Source organism: Oryx dammah, unplaced genomic scaffold, assembly GCF_014754425.2.
Source record: "Oryx dammah isolate SB20612 unplaced genomic scaffold, SCBI_Odam_1.1 HiC_scaffold_11179, whole genome shotgun sequence".
NCBI lineage: Eukaryota > Metazoa > Chordata > Mammalia > Artiodactyla > Bovidae > Oryx > Oryx dammah.
The window spans coordinates 1-18,858 of NW_024080572.1; the positions used below are offsets into that span (position 1 = coordinate 1).

The 18,858-nt window shown below is 51.1% G+C and overlaps 2 protein-coding genes across 2 annotated transcripts; both read left to right on the forward strand.

Moving 5' to 3' along the window:
- Positions 1-2,231: 2,231 nt before the first annotated feature.
- LOC120860755 (mucin-3B-like) lies at positions 2,232-6,260 on the forward strand. The gene is made up of 9 exons (XM_040236487.1): positions 2,232-3,266; positions 3,378-3,436; positions 4,067-4,215; positions 4,600-4,665; positions 5,019-5,181; positions 5,351-5,527; positions 5,613-5,701; positions 5,999-6,051; positions 6,219-6,260. The coding sequence occupies exons 1-9, from the start codon at positions 3,174-3,176 to the stop codon at positions 6,258-6,260; spliced, it is 891 nt and encodes a 296-aa protein (XP_040092421.1). The 5' UTR covers positions 2,232-3,173.
- Positions 6,261-14,103: 7,843 nt separating this feature from the next.
- LOC120860756 (mucin-3B-like) lies at positions 14,104-18,852 on the forward strand (the record flags this gene model as incomplete). Its single annotated transcript, XM_040236488.1, has 4 exons — positions 14,104-14,324; positions 17,127-18,271; positions 18,472-18,618; positions 18,700-18,852. Coding segments are annotated over exons 1-4 (1,506 nt in total), but the record flags the coding sequence as incomplete, so codon positions are not given.
- Between the last annotated feature and the right edge of the window lie 6 nt (positions 18,853-18,858).

Sequence of the window (18,858 nt, forward strand, 5' to 3'; positions counted from 1 at the left end):
ACCCCCACAACAGTGCACACCACTGCGATCCTCACCTCTTCAACCACCGACTCCACCGGGAGTACGGCCACACCTGCATTCACTGCATCTCTCCCTGGCTCCACGATCGTGCACACATCCACGACTGCACCTCCCTCCTCTGTCAGTACAGAAGCCCCTACCCCGACACCAGCCACCACTGAGTCCACATCCTCGAATCCTGTTGGTTCCTCAACCTTCACACCCGACCTCAGCTCCACACTTGCACCATCTAGTCCCTCTGCCACTAGCACAAATATCATATCTTCTTCCTCCACCACCCATAATACAGACACAGTCTCTAATATTGTCACAACCTTGGACACTAGGCCTAGTGACACATCCGTGTTCCCTTCCACCCAAAGTACAGCAAGTGCCTTCCTCTCTACCAGCATTCCAGCTACATCCTTAGGCCTTTCTCTCATGCCCACCAGCAGTACCAGGACCTCTCAGGCAGACAGTACCACCTCATCTGCCTTGAGCACGTCTAGTTCAATGCAGGAAACAGCTGAAACCACATTGGCACCCACCACCATTGATACAGATACATATCAGTCTAGTTCCATGGGACTGTCCTCCACTGCAGCTTCTACACAAACAGCCACAGCGAGGGACACAACCCCGCTTGCTTCATCCACTTTGAGAACCACAGCTACTCCTATTGGTACCGTTTCTGTAGAGTCTCTGACAACAGATATTACTTCTATTTCTCCCATCACATCCTCAGCCACTCAAACGAGCACAGTCCATTTTCAGACATCTCCAGTCTCTACGCCAGTGACCAGTAGTACCTTGACAGCATCCAGTTCGCCTGTATCATTTCCATCTTTCACAACCACAGAACCAGTACCCACTGAAACCACAGCCCCCACCCCTCTGTTTACCCTACCCACGATCCCTGCCACCCAGTCCACGTCCACCCCTTCACCTCCGACCGGGACGTTTACCACAACCAGGACTGAGGTCTCCACTCCCACGCATAGGTCTCCCCCTGCCACCGGGATCACAGCATCCTCTCGCACTCCCTCAACCACAGAAGCGGCCAAGACTGGGACCACACGCACGGCAACAGCACCCACCTCCATAACAGCTCTCAGTACTTCAGGCATCTTTCCCTCTTCAGCTTTCCCTATACTGAGTACTTCTACTAATGCAATAAGTACCCCTTTTGGTACCATCATCTCCTCTTCAATACCTGCAATAACAATATCATCTCTGTCTTCTACTGGCCCAAGTTCAGGGGTCTCCACGACAAGCAGCTCTTTTTCTACCTCCTCTCAAATGTCCAGCACAGAAAACACAGGCCCTTCTGTCACTACCTTTCCTACTTTTTCATCGACTGAAACGACAAGAACTTCCCCGGCCGTGACTTCCCTAATGACCTCTCCTACCCGAACAACCACCATGCTGACTCTGTCTTCCACCACCCCGTGTCCAGAGTCCATATCAGTTACAATAGTGTCTGCCTCTCCCACGACACCATGTATCGAAGTGAGTCCAAATCCTGAAGTTACCTCTACACCCACCGTCCCGTTGTCAGTTTTTACCTCTACTACTGAGATGGCCACCTCTCCCAGTTCCACAACCACGACAACTCTGTTCCCTGTAAAACCGGACACTTCTACTTCCATTCTGGAATCTCACCCCACCAACCAGACTGCTGCTCCTAGTTCTATCAGCTCTGGGATCACTCCCATTAGCACGGTTTTCCCGAGCACACAAAGATCCACCCCTGGGACCTGGATCAGCACCACCTTTGTAACTACCCCACGCGTAACGGCCTTCACTAGCCTCCCACTGACCGCGAAACCAAGTAGCAGCTCTTCATCTTCCGTGACGACTACAAGCAAGTTGACAACTCCCAGCGCACCCATCAGCAGTGCTTCAGGGATACCAGCGGACACCACCACGACTCTCTCCACTGTTACGTCATCCAGGACAACTTCAACCACAACCCAGATGACCACACAGTCCAGGGAGACCACCACCCCAGGTTTGGACCACCTGCTTCCTTGTGCCTCTCCTCCCTCTCCTGCTAAATTCCCATGACCAAGGAGAGTCCTGGCCTGAACTTCCCCTTTTTGCTCGCTACCCAGGCCATTGTGACAATGGTGGCACCTGGACGCAGGGCCGCTGCTCCTGCCTTAGCAATTTCTATGGCTCCCGATGCGAGTTCGCTGTGGAAGAGATAAATATGGGTGAGTTGGTCTCTGCACTTTCTCTCAGGAGGTGCCACTGCCTCAAACGGGCCCAATCATTTTGCCAAATCTCTTCTGCTTTCTCCCTCGTGCTCTCCTCAACCCCAGACCATGACTACTCTCCACCCTTACCTCCAGGAGGTCCCTGGGGTCACTCTCTTTTCAGACATCTCCTCCCAGTTTGTGTTGCTTGGAGTTGTATTAGGTTCTAATTTCTCCTGTAGCAAATTACCACAAACTTACAAATGAACAATACGAGTTTATTATTTTGTAATTCTGTTGATTAGAAGCCGGATATGAGTCTTGAAGGGCTAAAATTAAGGTGTTGCCTAGGACTGGGTCTTTCTGGTGGCCCGAGGGGAGAATCCATTCCTTTGCCCTTTCCCAGACTTGAGAGCTGCCCATCTTCTTTGTCACAAGGCCCCCTGGCTCCCTTTGATGCCAGCAGCATTACATGTCTGTTCCTTATTTCCATACTTACATCATTCTTTGAGTGATTCTGACTTTTCTGCCTTCCTCCTCCTCTCTCTATGTACTTTATGATTATACTAGGCCCACTGGATGTACCTTGTTAATTTTCCAATATTAAATCAGCAGATCAGTACCCTTAGTTCTATCTGCCTCTTTGATTGCTCCCTGTCATGTAGCATAACATATTCCCAGGTTTTGGGGACTAGACATAGGCACCTTTGTTATTTTGCTTCACACTGGAAGAGCTGAGAGACTACAGAACTGACTGTGGGACATCCCAACTTCCAGTGTTTCTCACATCTCAGGACAACACATCCCAGAAATCCTACCTCTCTCTCTCCTGGTATTCAGTCAGTCCTCAGGGAACATGGAGAGGGTCCACAGGAGCAGCTTCTGGGTTAGCGTGGTGGTAGTGATGTTAGGCAGGAAGAGATCGTGAAATGACCAGAAGCATGTTGTGCAGACAAAGTGGATGCTGAAGTGGACATGGAGGTGTCTGTCAACCAGGAGTTCTCCCCGGACCTCAATAACAAAAGTTCTCAGGTCTACAGGGATTTCACAAAAGCCTTCCAGGATCAGGTGAGGAGGAAGGGGGCAAAATTCAGGGGTATGCCCTTGGAGTGTAGCTTGGGCCCGGGGGTGCCCTCTGATTGGAGGTTCAGATGTGAGCCGGGATCCTTGGCATTTCAGATGAAGAAGATTTACCAAAACGTGCAGGGATTCAAGGAGGTGCAGATCCTTTCTCTGAGGTAGGAGCCCTTTCCAGGACCGTGGAGGCAGTGTTAAGTGTGTGTGGTGGTGGGTGGGGAGCACAAAGAAGGGCCAAAGAAGCCATCCCTTGCTTTCGGAATCATTCAATGTCATAAAGAGAGGGATGGATGGAGGAGGCAAGAAAACTACTCCATGAAGGGTGTTTGGGGATCATTTCAGGATTCATTCCTCTGTAGGAGGGATGTCTCCCCTCTCCATGAAGCAGCTGGATGCAGAATGATTGGAATCTACAGGGAGGTGGTGCCTGAGGCCTGGTGCCTGGTGTCAGGACCACAGCTGGTCTCTCCGGTTGGCAACTGGTCTAGTGGATGGGTCAGCAAGAGGGAGGCAGAGAGCCCAGAAGGGCCTGGTTTGATTATGGCTTGAGGGAACACAAAGAGAATGTCAATCATTCCTTGTCCCGCCTACCCAGGCTGCCCAAGGCAGAGAAGCTAGCAGCCCCTTCTGGACATAATCAGTCTGGAATCCCATCTCATTGCCTCTGCCCCTTCCTGCCAACACCTGCATAGCTGTGGCTGGTCTGGAAATGCCCTTCTACAGTTGTATGGTGGCTTGGGGCTGGGCACCTTTTAAGGCTCTCTGCACCCCACCCCCACCCCCGCCCCCAGGAATGGCAGCATCGTGGTGGAATATCTAGTCCTGCTGGAGTTACCCTTCAGCCTCCAGGTGGAGGAGGAGTATGAGAAGGTGAAGGTGGCCTTGAAGGAGGAGCTCCAGAATGTCAGCCAGGATGGGAACAGCTGCCAGAATGACCAGGGTGAATAGAGGCTGGGGGCCTGGGGCTGGAGGGAGGGGTCAGGGTCACAGCCACCATCCCAGCCTGCTCCAACTCACACAGGGGCCTACGGGGGGCAGGTGTCAGCCCTGTGGTACCTCAGGCAGGACAGGAGAAGAGAGACAGGCCCACAGAAAACCGGGTCAAGGCTGAGCCTAAGGAAGGGTTGTCAGAGCCTAGGAGCTGCGGGAGAGAGAGCTGCTCAAGGTCTCCCGGGTGGCTGAGGACCCCTGGCTATTCAGGGGACATGAGGGAGGCCCAAGGAGCCTTCCTTCATGGCCCATCCAAACCTCCCCCATACTGACAGAGCGCTCTCTGTCCCTTCCTGTGCCTCCCCCGATTCCACCCGTGCCTGTGGCCCCCCAGTCTTGTGTTTTAAGCCTGACTCCATCAAGGTGAACAACAACACCAGGACGGAGCTGTCACCTGAAGGTGAGAGGTGGGGCAAAGGGCTGAGTGGCCCCAGGTGGCCGGGACCCCTCCCACAAGGGACATCTGTCCATTGAAATTCCCAGGGAGGAGGGGAGACCTTTTGAGGAGGCAGGTGGTACTGACCTGGCAGGGCTGCCTCTCAGGTCCTTGTTAGTAGCTTCCACGTGGGGAAGGATCAACAGAGAAGGTGAGGAGAGGGTGACGAGCCTCCCTGCACTCATCTAATTCCACGGTCTACCCGCTGACACGCCACCCGCGGAAATGCAGTCCTCTATCCATTTTCAGAATTACCATAGCCAGGCCCCAGAGTAAAATGGATGAGGTCTTTACGTCACCCCCTACCTACCCCCCAGCCATCTGTCGCCGCGCTGCTGCCCAAGGCTTTGAGGATTTCTACTTCCCTTTCCTGGAGGAGAACCAGCTGCGCTGTGTCACCAAATGCACAGCGCGTGTGGAAGGCGCCATTGACTGCCATCAGGGCCAATGCGTTCTGCAGAGGAGTGGTCCTTCTTGCCGGTGAGGCCCCGCCCACAGCCAGCTGGGAGAATCATCGGGCCCCTCCGGCCCCGCCCACTCGTCTCCTGGTGGAGCCCCGCCCACCTGCCAGGACCTGGGTTGTCTAGGGGCTCTAATTGTCATGGCGCGGGAGGTGGTGAGGGTGTTGACCTGTGACCCTCTCCTCCAGCTGCTTCTCCACGGACACGCACTGGTTCTGGGGCCCGCGCTGCGAGGTGGCCATCTCCTGGAAGGCGCTGGTCGGGGGCCTGGCGGGAGCCGGGGCCCTGCTTCTGCTGCTGCTGGTGGTGGCGCTGAGCGTGTTCGTCGTGCGCTCCCGGAGGAGGGATAGGCAAGGCCGAGGCAGGTGAGTGAGCTGGGGGTGGATGGGTGAGGGAAAGGCGTCCCGGACCAGGTTACCCTGCTCTGACAACACGGTGGCCTTCTGGCAGGTCCAGGGACGACAGGAAGTTGTTCGAGACCTGGGATGAGAGTGCAAAACCGGCTTTTTCTAACATTGCCTTCCAGGATGACAGAAGAGGTGAGTTTTGTCTCCTGGAGAAGGGCGGGGCTGGAGGGTGCTTCACTGGGCACCATTTTCGGTCTGGGCAGACCAGAGGACTTTTCTTGTCCAAGACAGGCGTCTAGCTACTGCCCTAGAGTTTGCTTCGCTGCTTCCATGCCCCACTCTAAGGCCCAGGTCCTGCACAGGCCCTCCCTGCAGCGCAGGCCCAGGGGCCCAGGAAAGCCCTGAGGCCCTGCCTTCCTCACATTTCCTTCCCTCCCCCTTTTACTCTCCACCTCTTCCTCTTCCTCCCCGTTCTCTTTTCATTCTCAGGTAAAGATAAAATTTTCTCTGTGGCCTTGGACACCGTGGACACCAATGCCAGGGTGAGGGGTCGGGATGGGTTGATGGTAAGGAGCTGTCACAGGTCCAGCTCCTGATGCCCCTCTCCCAGGGCAGGGGGCTGGCTGGGACAGGAGGCAGTGACCTCCTAGCCAGGCCCCCGCAGGGCGGTTCCCTGTTCTCACTCCCCGTCTTGTGAATTCTGTGGCAGGTGCATATTCACAGACCTGAGGTGGTCTTGTCCTCACCGTGAGCCCCACTGCCCTCTCCACCTGCCCGGACAGCGGAGAGAACCATGTGCACTGCCTTTGGAGAGATGGCCGCGGGCTCGTGCGGCTCAGTCTCCTGGCTTCCTAGGGCATAACAGACCTCCGCCTACCCTCATCCTTCCCCCATCTTGGGTGAAACCCACCTGCAGACCCAGTTCAAATCCATGCTCTTCCACTGTGGGACGTTGGGCAAGTCAGTAACTTCTCTGAACTTCGGTTTTGTCACCTGTAAAATGCAAGTGGCCCACTGCTCCTGATACCTCCTGTTGGTTATAGTGAAACCGGGTGTCTTGGGTCCGACCTCTGTCCCGATGCACCTTCCTGTGTCGGCCTTCATGCTCATATGGCTTCACTCACATCCCAGTCCTCATGTCCTTCCCCGAGGCTCAGGCCTCTGCCTCTCCTTTTCCTGTGTGCATCCCTACTGCCAGCCGGGTCCTCCCCGCCATACCTGTAAGCAGCCTGCAGCCTGTCCCAGCCTCCTCCCCTGTCCTTCTGTAACTCCCTGCTGTGCCCCTCCACCACTTCTTAACCCTCTCCCCTCTGAACCCACTTCTTCTTAAGTCCCTCCTCCCCCACACTCCCGCGTCCCTCCTCCCCCACACTCCCGCCCTGTGTCTCCCCGTTTCCATACTTTCCTCTTCCTCATCTTTCTATCCTCAACCCTAAATCCCCCCTGCTCCCCACATCTCCATGCCCCACTCCTAAATCCTCCCTCCTCCCCACCCCACTCCCTAGGTAGGTACAGATGCCCTCTGCATCTTAGGACCCTCAACTGGGGTTCCCTAGACCAGGTCCCCCATTCTGAGTCCCCATCCTTCCTGTCACCCCTAAGGGCCCTGGATCCCGGTGGGTGGGGGGTGGCAGGTAGGTTCCCAGGTCCCTGAAGATGAGGGGAGGAGGGGCCCTGAGGTGGGAAAGCTCCCTCAGCCCCTCCTCCCCATTCCCCTAACTCTCCCTCCTCTCCCGTAGTGCCCCCACTTCCTACCCCTCCCCCACCTCCCCCCCTTCCTCTCCCTGGCTCACCCCCATCTCTGCTGTAACCTGTGAAGCCAGGAGCCCGGCCTCCTTTGCAGGAAGACCTCACCTGGGGAGAGGAAGTCTGCAAGTCTCCAGTTCACCCAATTGAACATAATATAGCATTGTAGTTTAATATAGCATTTTCAAAGAAACTGTTGTATGTCTTTTTCTTTCTAATGCTGTGGTCTCTTCACTCAGTTGAGGAGCAAGGATATCAGAGGATATGTTTAGGGGCCTCAGAGTGCTGGTTTCTCCCACTGGGGAAGGAAGGGGTCCATGGCTGGCTCTCTGGGTCCATGACCATCCTCAAAGGGAACATCAAGATTGGAGGACCCATTTTTCTCAAGGAGCGGGTGGGAGCAGGGGCTAGGAGTCTGTTGGGTTTGTTGTCTGTTCCCCCAGACGTTAAGAGCTCAGGGCTGGCCCAAGGAGGTGGGTGACTCTGGCTAGGTCAGTTTCCATTGGTTCTAATGGGTAAGCCTAGCTCCTCCAGAGACCTGGAGACTCCATAAGACCATGGGGTCAGGGTGAGAGCTGCGAGGGTATTGCCCCAGCATTCTGAGGGGCAAGAGCCAGGGCAGGATGAACTCTGGGGTAGAAGGACAGGTGATGCTCTCTGCAGTTTCCAGGAACCTCACACCTCCACCCAACACCACACCCAGAGAACTCTCCAGATGGCAGGAGATGACAGCAGGATACTGCCCTCCTCTGCCAGGCCAGGGCCTGAGGGCATGGGATCCCCAGACCTTGGCTGTGGTCAGAGAAGATTAGCATTTTCTGAGCAGCTCACAGGACCCACAGTCCAGCACAGCCCCAGGCCCCAACTCTCCGACCCCTCCCTGACCACTGATGCAATATTGCCTAGTTCTTTTGGTTTAGAGAGGAATGTTTTCTCTTTCTTTGCTCTGAGTGAGTGAGTGAAGTCGCTCAGTCGTGTCCAACTCTTTGCGACCCCATGGACTGTAGCCTACCAGACTCCTTTGTCCATGGGATTTTCCAGGCAATAGTACTGGAGTGGATTGCCATTTCCTTCTCCATTCTTTGCTCTAATGCGTGGTACTGTTTGTGGATGTTCTATTGGCAGCTGCTAAAGAGGTCTGTTCTCTGTTTTCAGGATGCAGTATTCATTGTATAGATCAACTGGACTTGGCCTATCATGATATTTAGGCTCTTTTGATTCTGTCAGACCCTTTCTACATGTATTTCTTTTTTGATCCATTTGATTTTTCCTGGGCTTAGAGAAATGAATTAGTTTTCTATTGCTCATATGCTTCTGTCTGTTCCTTCTTCTATTTTGTATAAGTATAGCTCTAAAAACATTAATGCTTTGCAAAGTGGTACATAGATAACTTTCTTATCATCATTGTGAATTGTACACCCTGCTATTAGAACGCATCTTTTGTGGTACCCAAAGTGCCATCTGTAGAAGGAAAAAATTGATAAACAGGGCTTTGTCAAAATTAAAACCTTTGCTCTCTGACAGACACTGTTAAGAGAATGAAATAAACTACAAAATGGGAGAAAATATTCACAGATCATGTATCTGACAAGGAGCTTGTATTCAGAATACATAAAGCACTCTCAAAATTCAGCCATAAGAAAATAAATAAAAAATGAGTAAGACTTGAACATATACTTCACCAAAGAGGGTATATAGGTAGTAAGTAAGAATGTCAAAAGATGTTCAGCATCACTAGTCATTAAGGAAGTGCAAATTAAACCACAATGAAGTACCATTACACGCCTATGAGAATGGCTAAAATTAAAAAGCACTGACAGTTGGTAAAGTGTTGATGGGGATGAGGAGCAAAACTCCTATACATTGCTGCCAAGGCACAAAATGCTACAGCCACACTCTGGAGAAGAGTTTGGCAGTTTCTTACCAAGTGTCATCTTAAAAAATATTCACCATCTAAACATCGAGAGTTATGTTTTATTCGGTGGGAATTTTTAGAGGAGACAGCATCTCAAGTAACCCTGAGAGAACTTCTCCGAGGAGGTTAAGGGAGGAGCCAGGTTATATAGAAGTTTTGCAACAAAGGGCAGGTGGTCTCAACAACAAAAGATTATTGTTAATTAAAGGAAGCCAGAGATCCCAAGTTAGGGAAGTTAGCGCTTTTCTAGGTATGGGAAGATGCAAGAGTCTGGGCTCCCTGGAATAGTTCCTCTCATATCCATCTCAGCAATCCAGGGCCAGTAGCCTGTTTTTGTTTTGTTTTACATCCTGAGCTCCCTTGGGGCTCACTGGTAGGGATGGCTGCAGTCTGCGATGTCTGCTAAGTCTCAGGTAGTTTTCTCCTTTCTGAGTGTCCTTGGGGCTCCAGGTTAGATATTTACAACTGGCCTTCTGTTTGCATTTCATGGGACATGAAGAAGTGAGCTTCAGGCTGGATACTTACAACTGTTAGAATTTCCTGAGACAAGAGTTAAATGGGCTCCAGTTAAGGCATTTACAATCAGCCTTCTATTTGCCCTCTGAAAAGGAAGTAACAACAGAAACTGGGTAAATAGCTAGCCTTTTTTTCTTGTAAACATCCTAAGATAATAGTCGTGGCAGGGACAACGAGGGGCAAAACCCTGTTTGAGTAAAGGATTAAGGAATCTCCACTTACCCCCTTTTGGGGACAAGGCTCCTTGAAGGTCAAAAGTCAGGGGATATCTCCAGGCCATAATGAGTCTTGCTCCTCCCAGAAGCTGTCACTTTGAGATCCATCTTGGCTGAGGGGTAGGTGCCCATCCAGGGTAAATCAGATGTGGAAAAATAAACCAGATAACTGGCCTGAAGGAAGACAAAGACCCAGAAGAACTGACCTACATAAATGCCATGTCTCAGGTAATGAACTTAGTACCTGCATTTACAGTTTCTGCCTCTGTGATAAATGCATTTTTCATTAGGGGCAAAGATTCAGGGAAAAACAGCTTCTAGCCTCTGGCCCTGGCTAGTCTGGCAGCTAGGATTCCTGGTTTTCATCCAGGCTGAGAGTGAAAAGTGAGTAGCTCAGTCATTTCCAACTCTTTGTGATTCCATGGACTGTAGCCCGCCAGGCTCCTCTATGGGATTTCCCAGGCAAGAATACTGAAGTGGGTTGCCATTTCCTTCTTCAGGGGATCCTTCCAACCCAGGGACTGAACCCTGGTCTCTTGCATTGCAAACAGATTCATTACCATCTGAGCCACCGGGGAAGCCCCACCCAGGTTCAATTCCTGGACAGGGAATTAAGATCTCGCTTCAGGCCACCACTCATTGCTGCCTCACCAAGATCAATATGGCAGGAAATATTCCATTTCTCACAAGTAAATTAAATATGCACTAACCCTACTGGGTGTTTGCACTAGAGAAGTGACATCTTCAGTTCTCAAAGAAATGCCACACACTGGAAACAATTCAAATGTCCATCCAGCAGTGAATGAATGAACTGTGGTATATCCATATTGTAGACTACACCAGTGATAAAATGAAAGATCTGATATTGACCCAGCTTTCCAGGTGCTCTGTGGTAAAAAATCTGCCCACCAAGCCAGAGATGTGGGTTCAATCCCTGGGTCAGGAAGATCCCCTGGAGAAGGAAATGGCAATCCACTCCAGTATTCTTGCCTGGGAAATTCTATGGACAGAGGAGCCTGGCAGGCTACAGTCCATGGGATCACAAAGAGTCAGACTTGATTAGTGATTAAACAATGAAATTTTAATATAAGAATTATAACCAGGATACATTTCAGTACTCGGATTTTTTTTCCTCTTTTCCTTTGTATTGCAACTATGTCTGTGATCGACACACTGGATCTTTTGCTTCCTTTCAAGATATTGTGCTCTAACTGCTCACACTCAGATTGCCAAAACTGTTAGCCTTGGGTGCCCTGGCAGATATTCCAAAGAAAAATAATAAAAATGTATAGAAAGAAATGAAAGAATAAAAGAAGAAGAAGAAATCGATTCATATTATGACATGTGCTTTCTTGTTTGCGTTTGTCTAGGAGACGTTCGGCCATCAAAAGTTTCTGAATCGATAGGAGAATCTAAGAAACACTGATATATGTATAAGCATAACTGAATCACTTTGCTGTGCAAGTGACACTAACACAGCATTGGAAATTGACTAGACTCCAATCCAATTAAAGTATTTTTTTTTAAGTTTCTGAATCACTTTGTCTGAGATGTTTCTTTTGTATACAATAGAGTTGAATTTTCCTTTGTGTGCCAATATTAAAGTCTTTTTTAAAAGTGTGTGAACGTGTAGTCGCTCAGTAGTGTCTGACTCTTTGCGACCCCACGGACCGTAGCCTGCCAGGCAAGAATACTGGAGTGGGTAGCCATTTCCTTCTCCAGGGGATCTTCCTGACCCAGGGATCGAACCTGGGTCTCCTACCCTGCAGGTGAAATTTTTTACCATCTGAGCCACCAGGGAAGCAGCTAATCTAAATTCATTTACTTTTATTTATAGGACAGCTGTTTTCTTTCCTCACATTTCCCCCCCACACCCATGCTTTATAACTTAAAAACTCTTTTATTGTTTGGATTCTGCTTTCTTTTCTGTATGTTTCTTCTGACAATTTGGAATATCAGGCAATTTTACTGTGGTCACTATTATAGAATATGGAACTTATATGTAATTCTGTTTCTTTAGGATTTAATTCCCCACTATGAGCAATAATGAGATCAATATATTGATACTTTTCTTCTTCTGGCTTCCCGTCCTTCACTTCACTTCCTTTGCTTGTATATATTATATTCTCATTTTCTAATTTTTTAGTTCTTTTAGTATAGTTGATTTACAATGTTGGTTTAGATTCCAGTGTACTGGAAAATGATTCAGTTATGTATATATATATATATTATTTCTCACATTCTCTTTCATTATAGGCTATTACAAGGTACTGAATATAGTTCCCTGTGCCATGCAGTAGGACCGTACTGTTTATCTTGTTACTTTCCTTAATATTTACCTTTGTATTGTTAGATACTTTTGTAAGTTTATTACTCATTAGTTTTAAATGATGTATATAAATCTCTGGCTGTAAAAGGTAAAGAAGTCATGCCTCCTCTTCCCCTCTCAATTAACAAAACATTATTTTTATGCCGTTAGGTTTTATAATAGAAGCATTGTCTTTTAACCATAGCCCTCACATTGCTTTTAGTCTTACTTCATCAATTAGAGAGATTCAGTGATCAGAGTTAGTAGTTTATCCACTCATCTCTTGGCTGACTTTCGGTTGACCGATTTTTTTTCTGAGAACAGTATTTTCTAATATTTTCCTCACTCCCATCCCCATCCAATATTTACTAGTTTTTAAAAACATTTATTTATTGAGCTGGACTATTAATTCAGCCTTATAATGTGTACAATTCAGTGGGTTTTAGTATATTCACATAGCTGTGCAACTGTTGAAAGCTTTAATTGCTCAGTCGTGGCCAACTCTTTGCAACCCCATGGAAGGTTCCTCTGTCCGTGGGAATTTTCAAGGCAAGAATACTGGACTGGGTTTCCATTTCCTTCTTCAGGGGATCTTCTCTACCCAGGGACAGAACCCAGGTCTCCTGTGCTGCAGGCAGATTCTTTACTGTCTGAGCCACCAGGGAACCCCAGTGCAACTATTACCCCAGTCAAATACAAAGAAACACAAAAGCATAGCTACAGCACCACCAGACAGGGCTGCGGGGTGGGGGAGATGCCCCCAATTCAGGAAACTTTCATGGTGACAGAATACACACCTGCTGAGCTTATGGATGTAGGCGCTAAATTCTAGCCAAAGACTAGGGAAAGGTAGCAAAGTTAGCAGGCATGGAATCTGAGGAGCAGTGGTTTCACTGATCCAAAGGAGGCAGAGACAAAGTACAGAATCAGTCAATATCATCTGACAAGCCCGCACGCTGCTGACAATGAGAGTCAAGGTCCTCACTTCCTTATAGGTCAGATTATTCTACCCTGCAGGGAGGCTTGCCCCATAACAGGGACTTTCCTGGGCATGTGGGGCCCTGGAAGTCTATAGAAGAGGTACAACAAATTCATTAAGAGTTGGAAATGGGACAGGCAGCCTATGCCCCTGTCTTCAAAGGCCCTGATTGGGCCACCTTCACTGCAGGAATGAGAGCTAAGATGCTCCCGTCCACCCTCACTACCTGGTGTGGGAAGGGTTAGCCATGCTGAGCCCAGTTGTGACTCACGATATTTATGACGTTGGGCCACCCTTTGCTGATCTGGTGGAAACTGACAAATCCCAGGAATGGGTACGGGCTGGGGGAAAGACCAGAGATAGAGAAGTGGCTCAGAAAGCCAAAGGGGCTATCCTAATGGGCTCTAAAGGGTCAGGGGAAAATGACCTGGAAGCACATGTGGTTTGACCTCATAGATGCAGGGACCCTACCTGAATAGCTGGACCAACAACATATTGCTGGGTGGGTCAACCTGTAGAAAGTCTTAAAACCCGAACAGCAGCTGAGATCTGCCCCCTCTGCTCCAACTGTCCCTCCCCCATGGACTGAGAAGGGAAAGAGTGAGGGTGGAGGGAGTGAAGAACAAGTTTCCATCTCGGTACCCCTCCCCGCTGCAGCTGGAAATGAAACTGAGGACAGGCCCCAGACTCCAAAGTCCAAGGTCTTGGCCAAGTGAGTTCTCCGTCCAGTCTTGCAAGTTCTTGGTGGGGGGCCGGCAGAGGGAAGGGCAATGTCCTAGGAACTGCGCTGAGTGGCCCAGGCAGCCTGGGGTTGGAGCTCTTTCCTGCTGACACCCCCTGGGCTTGTCTTATCTTCTAGGTAGTCCACCCTCCCTGCAGCAACATCAGATCCAGAGAAGGGGTGGGGGGAAAGGGGGAAGGTGGAGCCCTGCAAAGGTGAAGTTGTGCTTAGCTCCCACGCCCAGCAGGGCAGATAACTTCCTCTGGTGCTGCTGTGCATACGTGCAACCTCCCCGCTGCAGTCCCCTGTGCTGGCGCTGGCCCTGCTCCCAGCCTCCGTGGTGCCTCCGGACCCATGCAGCTCTTCAGGGTGCTGCGTCTCCTCTGGATGCTCAGGGCCTTCCTGGGGTCCACAGGTGAGGAGGCGCGGTGGGGGAGGGCTGCCGAGACCGTCCTGATGTGCCAGGGCAGAGTGTGTGTGTGTTTGCGCTGGGGGGACTCTGAGGTCTAAGGAGCCCGAGGAGGGGTCCCTCAGAGCTCTCTGTGCGGCCAGAACCGAGTGGGGTAGGGGAGGGAAGCTGGGTCCCAGGGGTGCTGCTCTCCCCCCGGGACCGAGCAGGTTTGCAGGAGTCGGCGTGCATCAGTTGGATGGGATAACCTCTTTCTGGAAGAGTGCTCTTCCCACTGGGACTCAGTTTGCAGAGCGCCCTTCGTCCTGTTGCTCCTGCTCCCCCAGCTCTGATGCTTCCTCCAGCCTGGATTCTCTCCCTTTGTGCGTGCCTGCTCAGTCGCTTCAGTGTTGTTTGCCTCTTGGCAACGCCATGGACTGTAGCCCGTCGGGCTTCTCTGTCCATGGGATTTCCCAGGCAAGAATACAGGAGTGGGTTGCCATTTCCTTCTCCAGGGGATCTTCCCAACGCAGGGACTGAACCCACGCCTCCTGTGTCTCCTGCATTGCAGGCAGATTCTTTACCACTGAGTCCCCGGGGAAGCCCCACCCCTCCCTTTACTTCCATCCATTCAGCCCTCCTGAGGGACCTGCGTCTGCCCTGGGAACCCCTCTTTTCTCTGGGGCATCTCCACTGTTGGTCACGGTGGCCCCTCCTCCAGCTCTGCCTCTGACTATCCTACCCCAACCCAGCCCACGTTTCTGGACACAGATGTCCTCGGCAGGGTGGTGGGGGAGATCTTGATGGCTCCCAAAGGGTGATTCTGAGACCAGCTGGTATGGGGTCTCTCCCTCTCCTTAGGAACCTTGGAATTCCTCTGCACTTCTCTTCCCTCTGCTCCTACCCCAGGGTCTACTCCTGAGCCCATCCTAAACCTTCCCAACACAGAGGTCCCCCCAGTCCACCCTCTCACTTATCTCCAGGGTTGGCTCTTGGCGACAAGGGCTCTGGGCCAGGAATCTTCAGAATCCCCTGCCTTACCTCCGCGACACCACCCCAGCAAAGCTAAGAAGTGAAATCCCAGCTCTCAAAGACGTGATGAGTCAGTTGAGAACACTAACCCCAGGAGGACAGGAGGTCTGGGTGTTTCCTGCTTGTAACTGCTGTGTCTGCCGGTCACCCTCAGCGTCATGAGATCTTTGACCCTCAGTCTTACCACCTACAAGGTGGGGTTGACAACATCTGTAGGGAGGGACTCGTGTTTGTAAACTAATTAATCCCTTGGCTTAAATAGAATAAATGATAGAAAATGTATCTGTGTTTATTATCAACACTCAAGGCTGCGACTTAAAGTCTCAAGGACTCATGCCTGCCTGCTGAGGTGTCTCTTTCTGGAAGTTTCCTTTCTGTCCTGACCCTCAGCAGCGTGTGGTCCAGTCTCCTTGCCCCTCAAACGCAATGAAGTCTGAGCTTCAGTCTGTTTTCCCCTTTGGTATTCTCTTTGAGATCTCTGCTCTCTGACCCCTCATCTCTTGAACTCCATGATGTTTCCACCCCAGGTTTGGCTGGGTTCTCTGTCTCTCTCTCCAAAGAGGAGAGTCAGCCTAGACAGCAGTGGGTCACAGGGAGAGGGGCAGAGGTGAGCCAGAGGGTGGGGCACAGGACCAGACGAGGACTCTGGGCAGCAGGTGAAGGTGAGAGGAGCAGAGTAAGGGGAACATGGGTGTGTGAGGAGGAAGGGAGGGAGAGGCGATGGGAGGAGGTAGCACGCTGAACCTGCGTGCTCAGCACCGCCATCCTGATACTGACCAGGGTTCTTGGATTTCTCCAATCCATAGACATTGACAAGAGGCCAGACCCAAATTTCAGGCAAAACTGTACTGGGGCCTCTGCTGCAGAAGGGGGAAGCGAGAATAAATAGCAGGTTACCTTGCTTGCTATTGATAACTCCCTGAGGAGGGGGAGGCGAGCTTGTACCTTATGTGGGGTGATGGTACATGCATGTCCAGGGGGTGGGCCGGAGGGGTGGTTTAGGTGTTTTGCCCACCGCTTAAGTGGCGTTGTGTGAAGGTGGCATGCGCAGGACCCTGCTCTTTGCTCCTGACTCCCTGCTTTCGCTTCTTTGTTCTGGACCCTTTAAAAATGGTGCTTGAGTTTTTGGTCTCTGTATCTTTTGTCCGTAATATTGCTCCAACTGCCAATGCATGCCGTTATTTTAATTCCATATAATAGTCCCATATGGGCTTCCCTGGTAGCTCAGACAGTAAAGAATCCACCTGCAATGTGGGAGACCTGGGTTTGATCCCTGGGTCAGGAAGATCCCCTGGAGGAGGACATGGCAACCCACGCCAGTATTCCCGCCTGGAGAATCCCATGGACGGAGGAGCCTGGAGGGCTATAGTCCATGGGGTCCACAAAGAGTCAGACCCGACTGAGTGACTAAGCACAGAGTAGCACAGTAGTCCCATATAGTTTCTCTGTATTTTGTTACCCAGGGAGAGGTGTGTCTAGGTGAAATCATTGCAGCACTGCAGTGAAGGGTCCCGGGTCCCTGTCTGTCTCAATCCCAAGGCTGGAAGACACGTGGGCAAAGGATTAAGGTTTCCTTCCCATCCCAATTCCCCTTGGTGAGGCTGCCCCGGGGAGCAGACAGATGTTGGCCTTTAAAACCTGGAAGGACCCCAGCCCCAAAGTGCTCTGGTGGGGGAATAACTGGTGGCACTTCCTACCTTCTGTGACACGTACCTGGAACCTGGGGGAGTAACCTATGCGGTGTTAAGGTGACAGGCCGACCTTCCACTGAGGTCCTCTGTTCTACTGCCAATACAGGAACTTCAGCCACGGCCACATCCACCTCTAATGAGCTTTGGCGCACTGCTCTGAGGAATCCCCCACACTCCAAAGGCACAGCAAAGTGGCCACTGAACAGCCCCAACACTTCTCCCACTCCTGATGCGAGGGAAAACATACCCAAGACTATCAGCACCTCCCCCCGCTCGAAATCCCTGTCTGAAACAGTGCTCAAATCACCCATCAGTTCCAACTCCCCAACAAGCCCCACATCCAAGTTTGTCTTCAAGGTTGAAACCAGCCCACCTACCATGATCGTCTATATGGGCTCGACAGAGTGCGTCAATCCGACGAGCCTCATAATCACCACCACTTACCCCAGCACCACCTGCGTGAGCCAGACCCAGGTGTCCTTCCCCAGCTCTCACACCACCACCCCTGGGACAGAGACACCACGGACAACCATCAGCAGTACTTATCCCGTGTCAACAACCAAGAGTGTCAGCTCTGCCGTGACCAGTCTCCCGACAGTCACCACTGCAGGGAAAACTCCCACAACCACGGCCCCACCCTCCTCCACTGTAGCCACAGCAGAGATAGGCGAGACGAGGGACCCAACATCTCATGCTTCTTCCACCAGGAAAACCACATTTCTCACTACCACTGATGCTTCTACAGAATCTGTAACGACAGAGACTGCTTCTGCTCCCCCAGTCACATCCTCAGACACACCTACAAATACAGACAATTATCCGGCAACCATTACTTCCACTTCAGTGACCACCAATACCTTGACGTCACCCATGAGTAAGCCTCAGTCTTCACCTGCTCTGACCACAGAACCAGTCCCCACTACAGCCTCAAACACTTCCCCTCTATCCACTTTGATAATAACGACCACCCAGGCTACGTCCACCCCTCCACGTCCCACTACTACTATGACCACGACCCCAACAGAAATCACCACTCCCACCTATATTTCACACCCAGTCACCTCAGTTACAGCAACATTGCCAACCACCTCAATTACAGAAATAGACAAGACTGGGACTCCGAACATAGTAACACCCACATCAATGGCATCACAAAGAACCCCAGGTACCACATCTTCAACCAGCTTCTCCGCAGGAAGGAAAACCACACTAGCCACAACTGAGTCCACGTCCAGGAGCACCACTGTCTCAGTGACCTCTACCACCAACCTCAGCTCCACACTAGCTCTCTCTAGCACCTCACCTACAAGCACAGACACAAATATTTCATCTTTTGCCACTACCCAAGATACAGACACAACTTTCAGTGTTGAAGCAACTTCAGCCACCAGGCCAAGTTCAACATCCATGTTCATGGGTGTCCACAGCACAGCAACTGCCTTCCCCTCTAGCAGCACTCCAGCTCCATCTCTAGGCACTTCTTCTGTGTCTACCAGCACTACCATGACCGCTCAGGCAACGAGAACCACCTCACCAGCCACCAGCACCAGTGCACTGAACACACCCGCAGTGACTCCTCCCAGCGACAACTCGAAAGAGTCTGTTAAGACACAGGTGTCCTCTCCTCTTGTAGTCATATCCTCTGCCAGTCCCAAGAGCCCTACACCCACTGATACCAGTACCTTGACCTCATCCACGAGTGTGCCTTCATCCACTCCTACCACAACCACAGAGCCAGCCTCCACTTCCACCAGAATCACGAGCCCTGCATCCAGTATCCCCACTTCCCACACCACTTCCGTCCCATCTCCTTCCACCACTACTTCCACCAGGCCCAC

What these genes read in the sequence shown, in the direction of transcription:
- LOC120860755 (XM_040236487.1), top strand. Translation starts at nt 3,174, where the DNA reads ATGGAGGTGTCTGTCAACCAGGAGTTCTCCCCGGACCTCAATAACAAA. An exon ending in GTGCAGATCCTTTCTCTGAG is followed by an intron (nt 3,437 to 4,066) that starts GTAGGAGCCCTT and finishes CCCCGCCCCCAG; the next exon opens with GAATGGCAGCATCGTGGTGG. An exon ending in GACGGAGCTGTCACCTGAAG is followed by an intron (nt 4,666 to 5,018) that starts GTGAGAGGTGGG and finishes CCTACCCCCCAG; the next exon opens with CCATCTGTCGCCGCGCTGCT.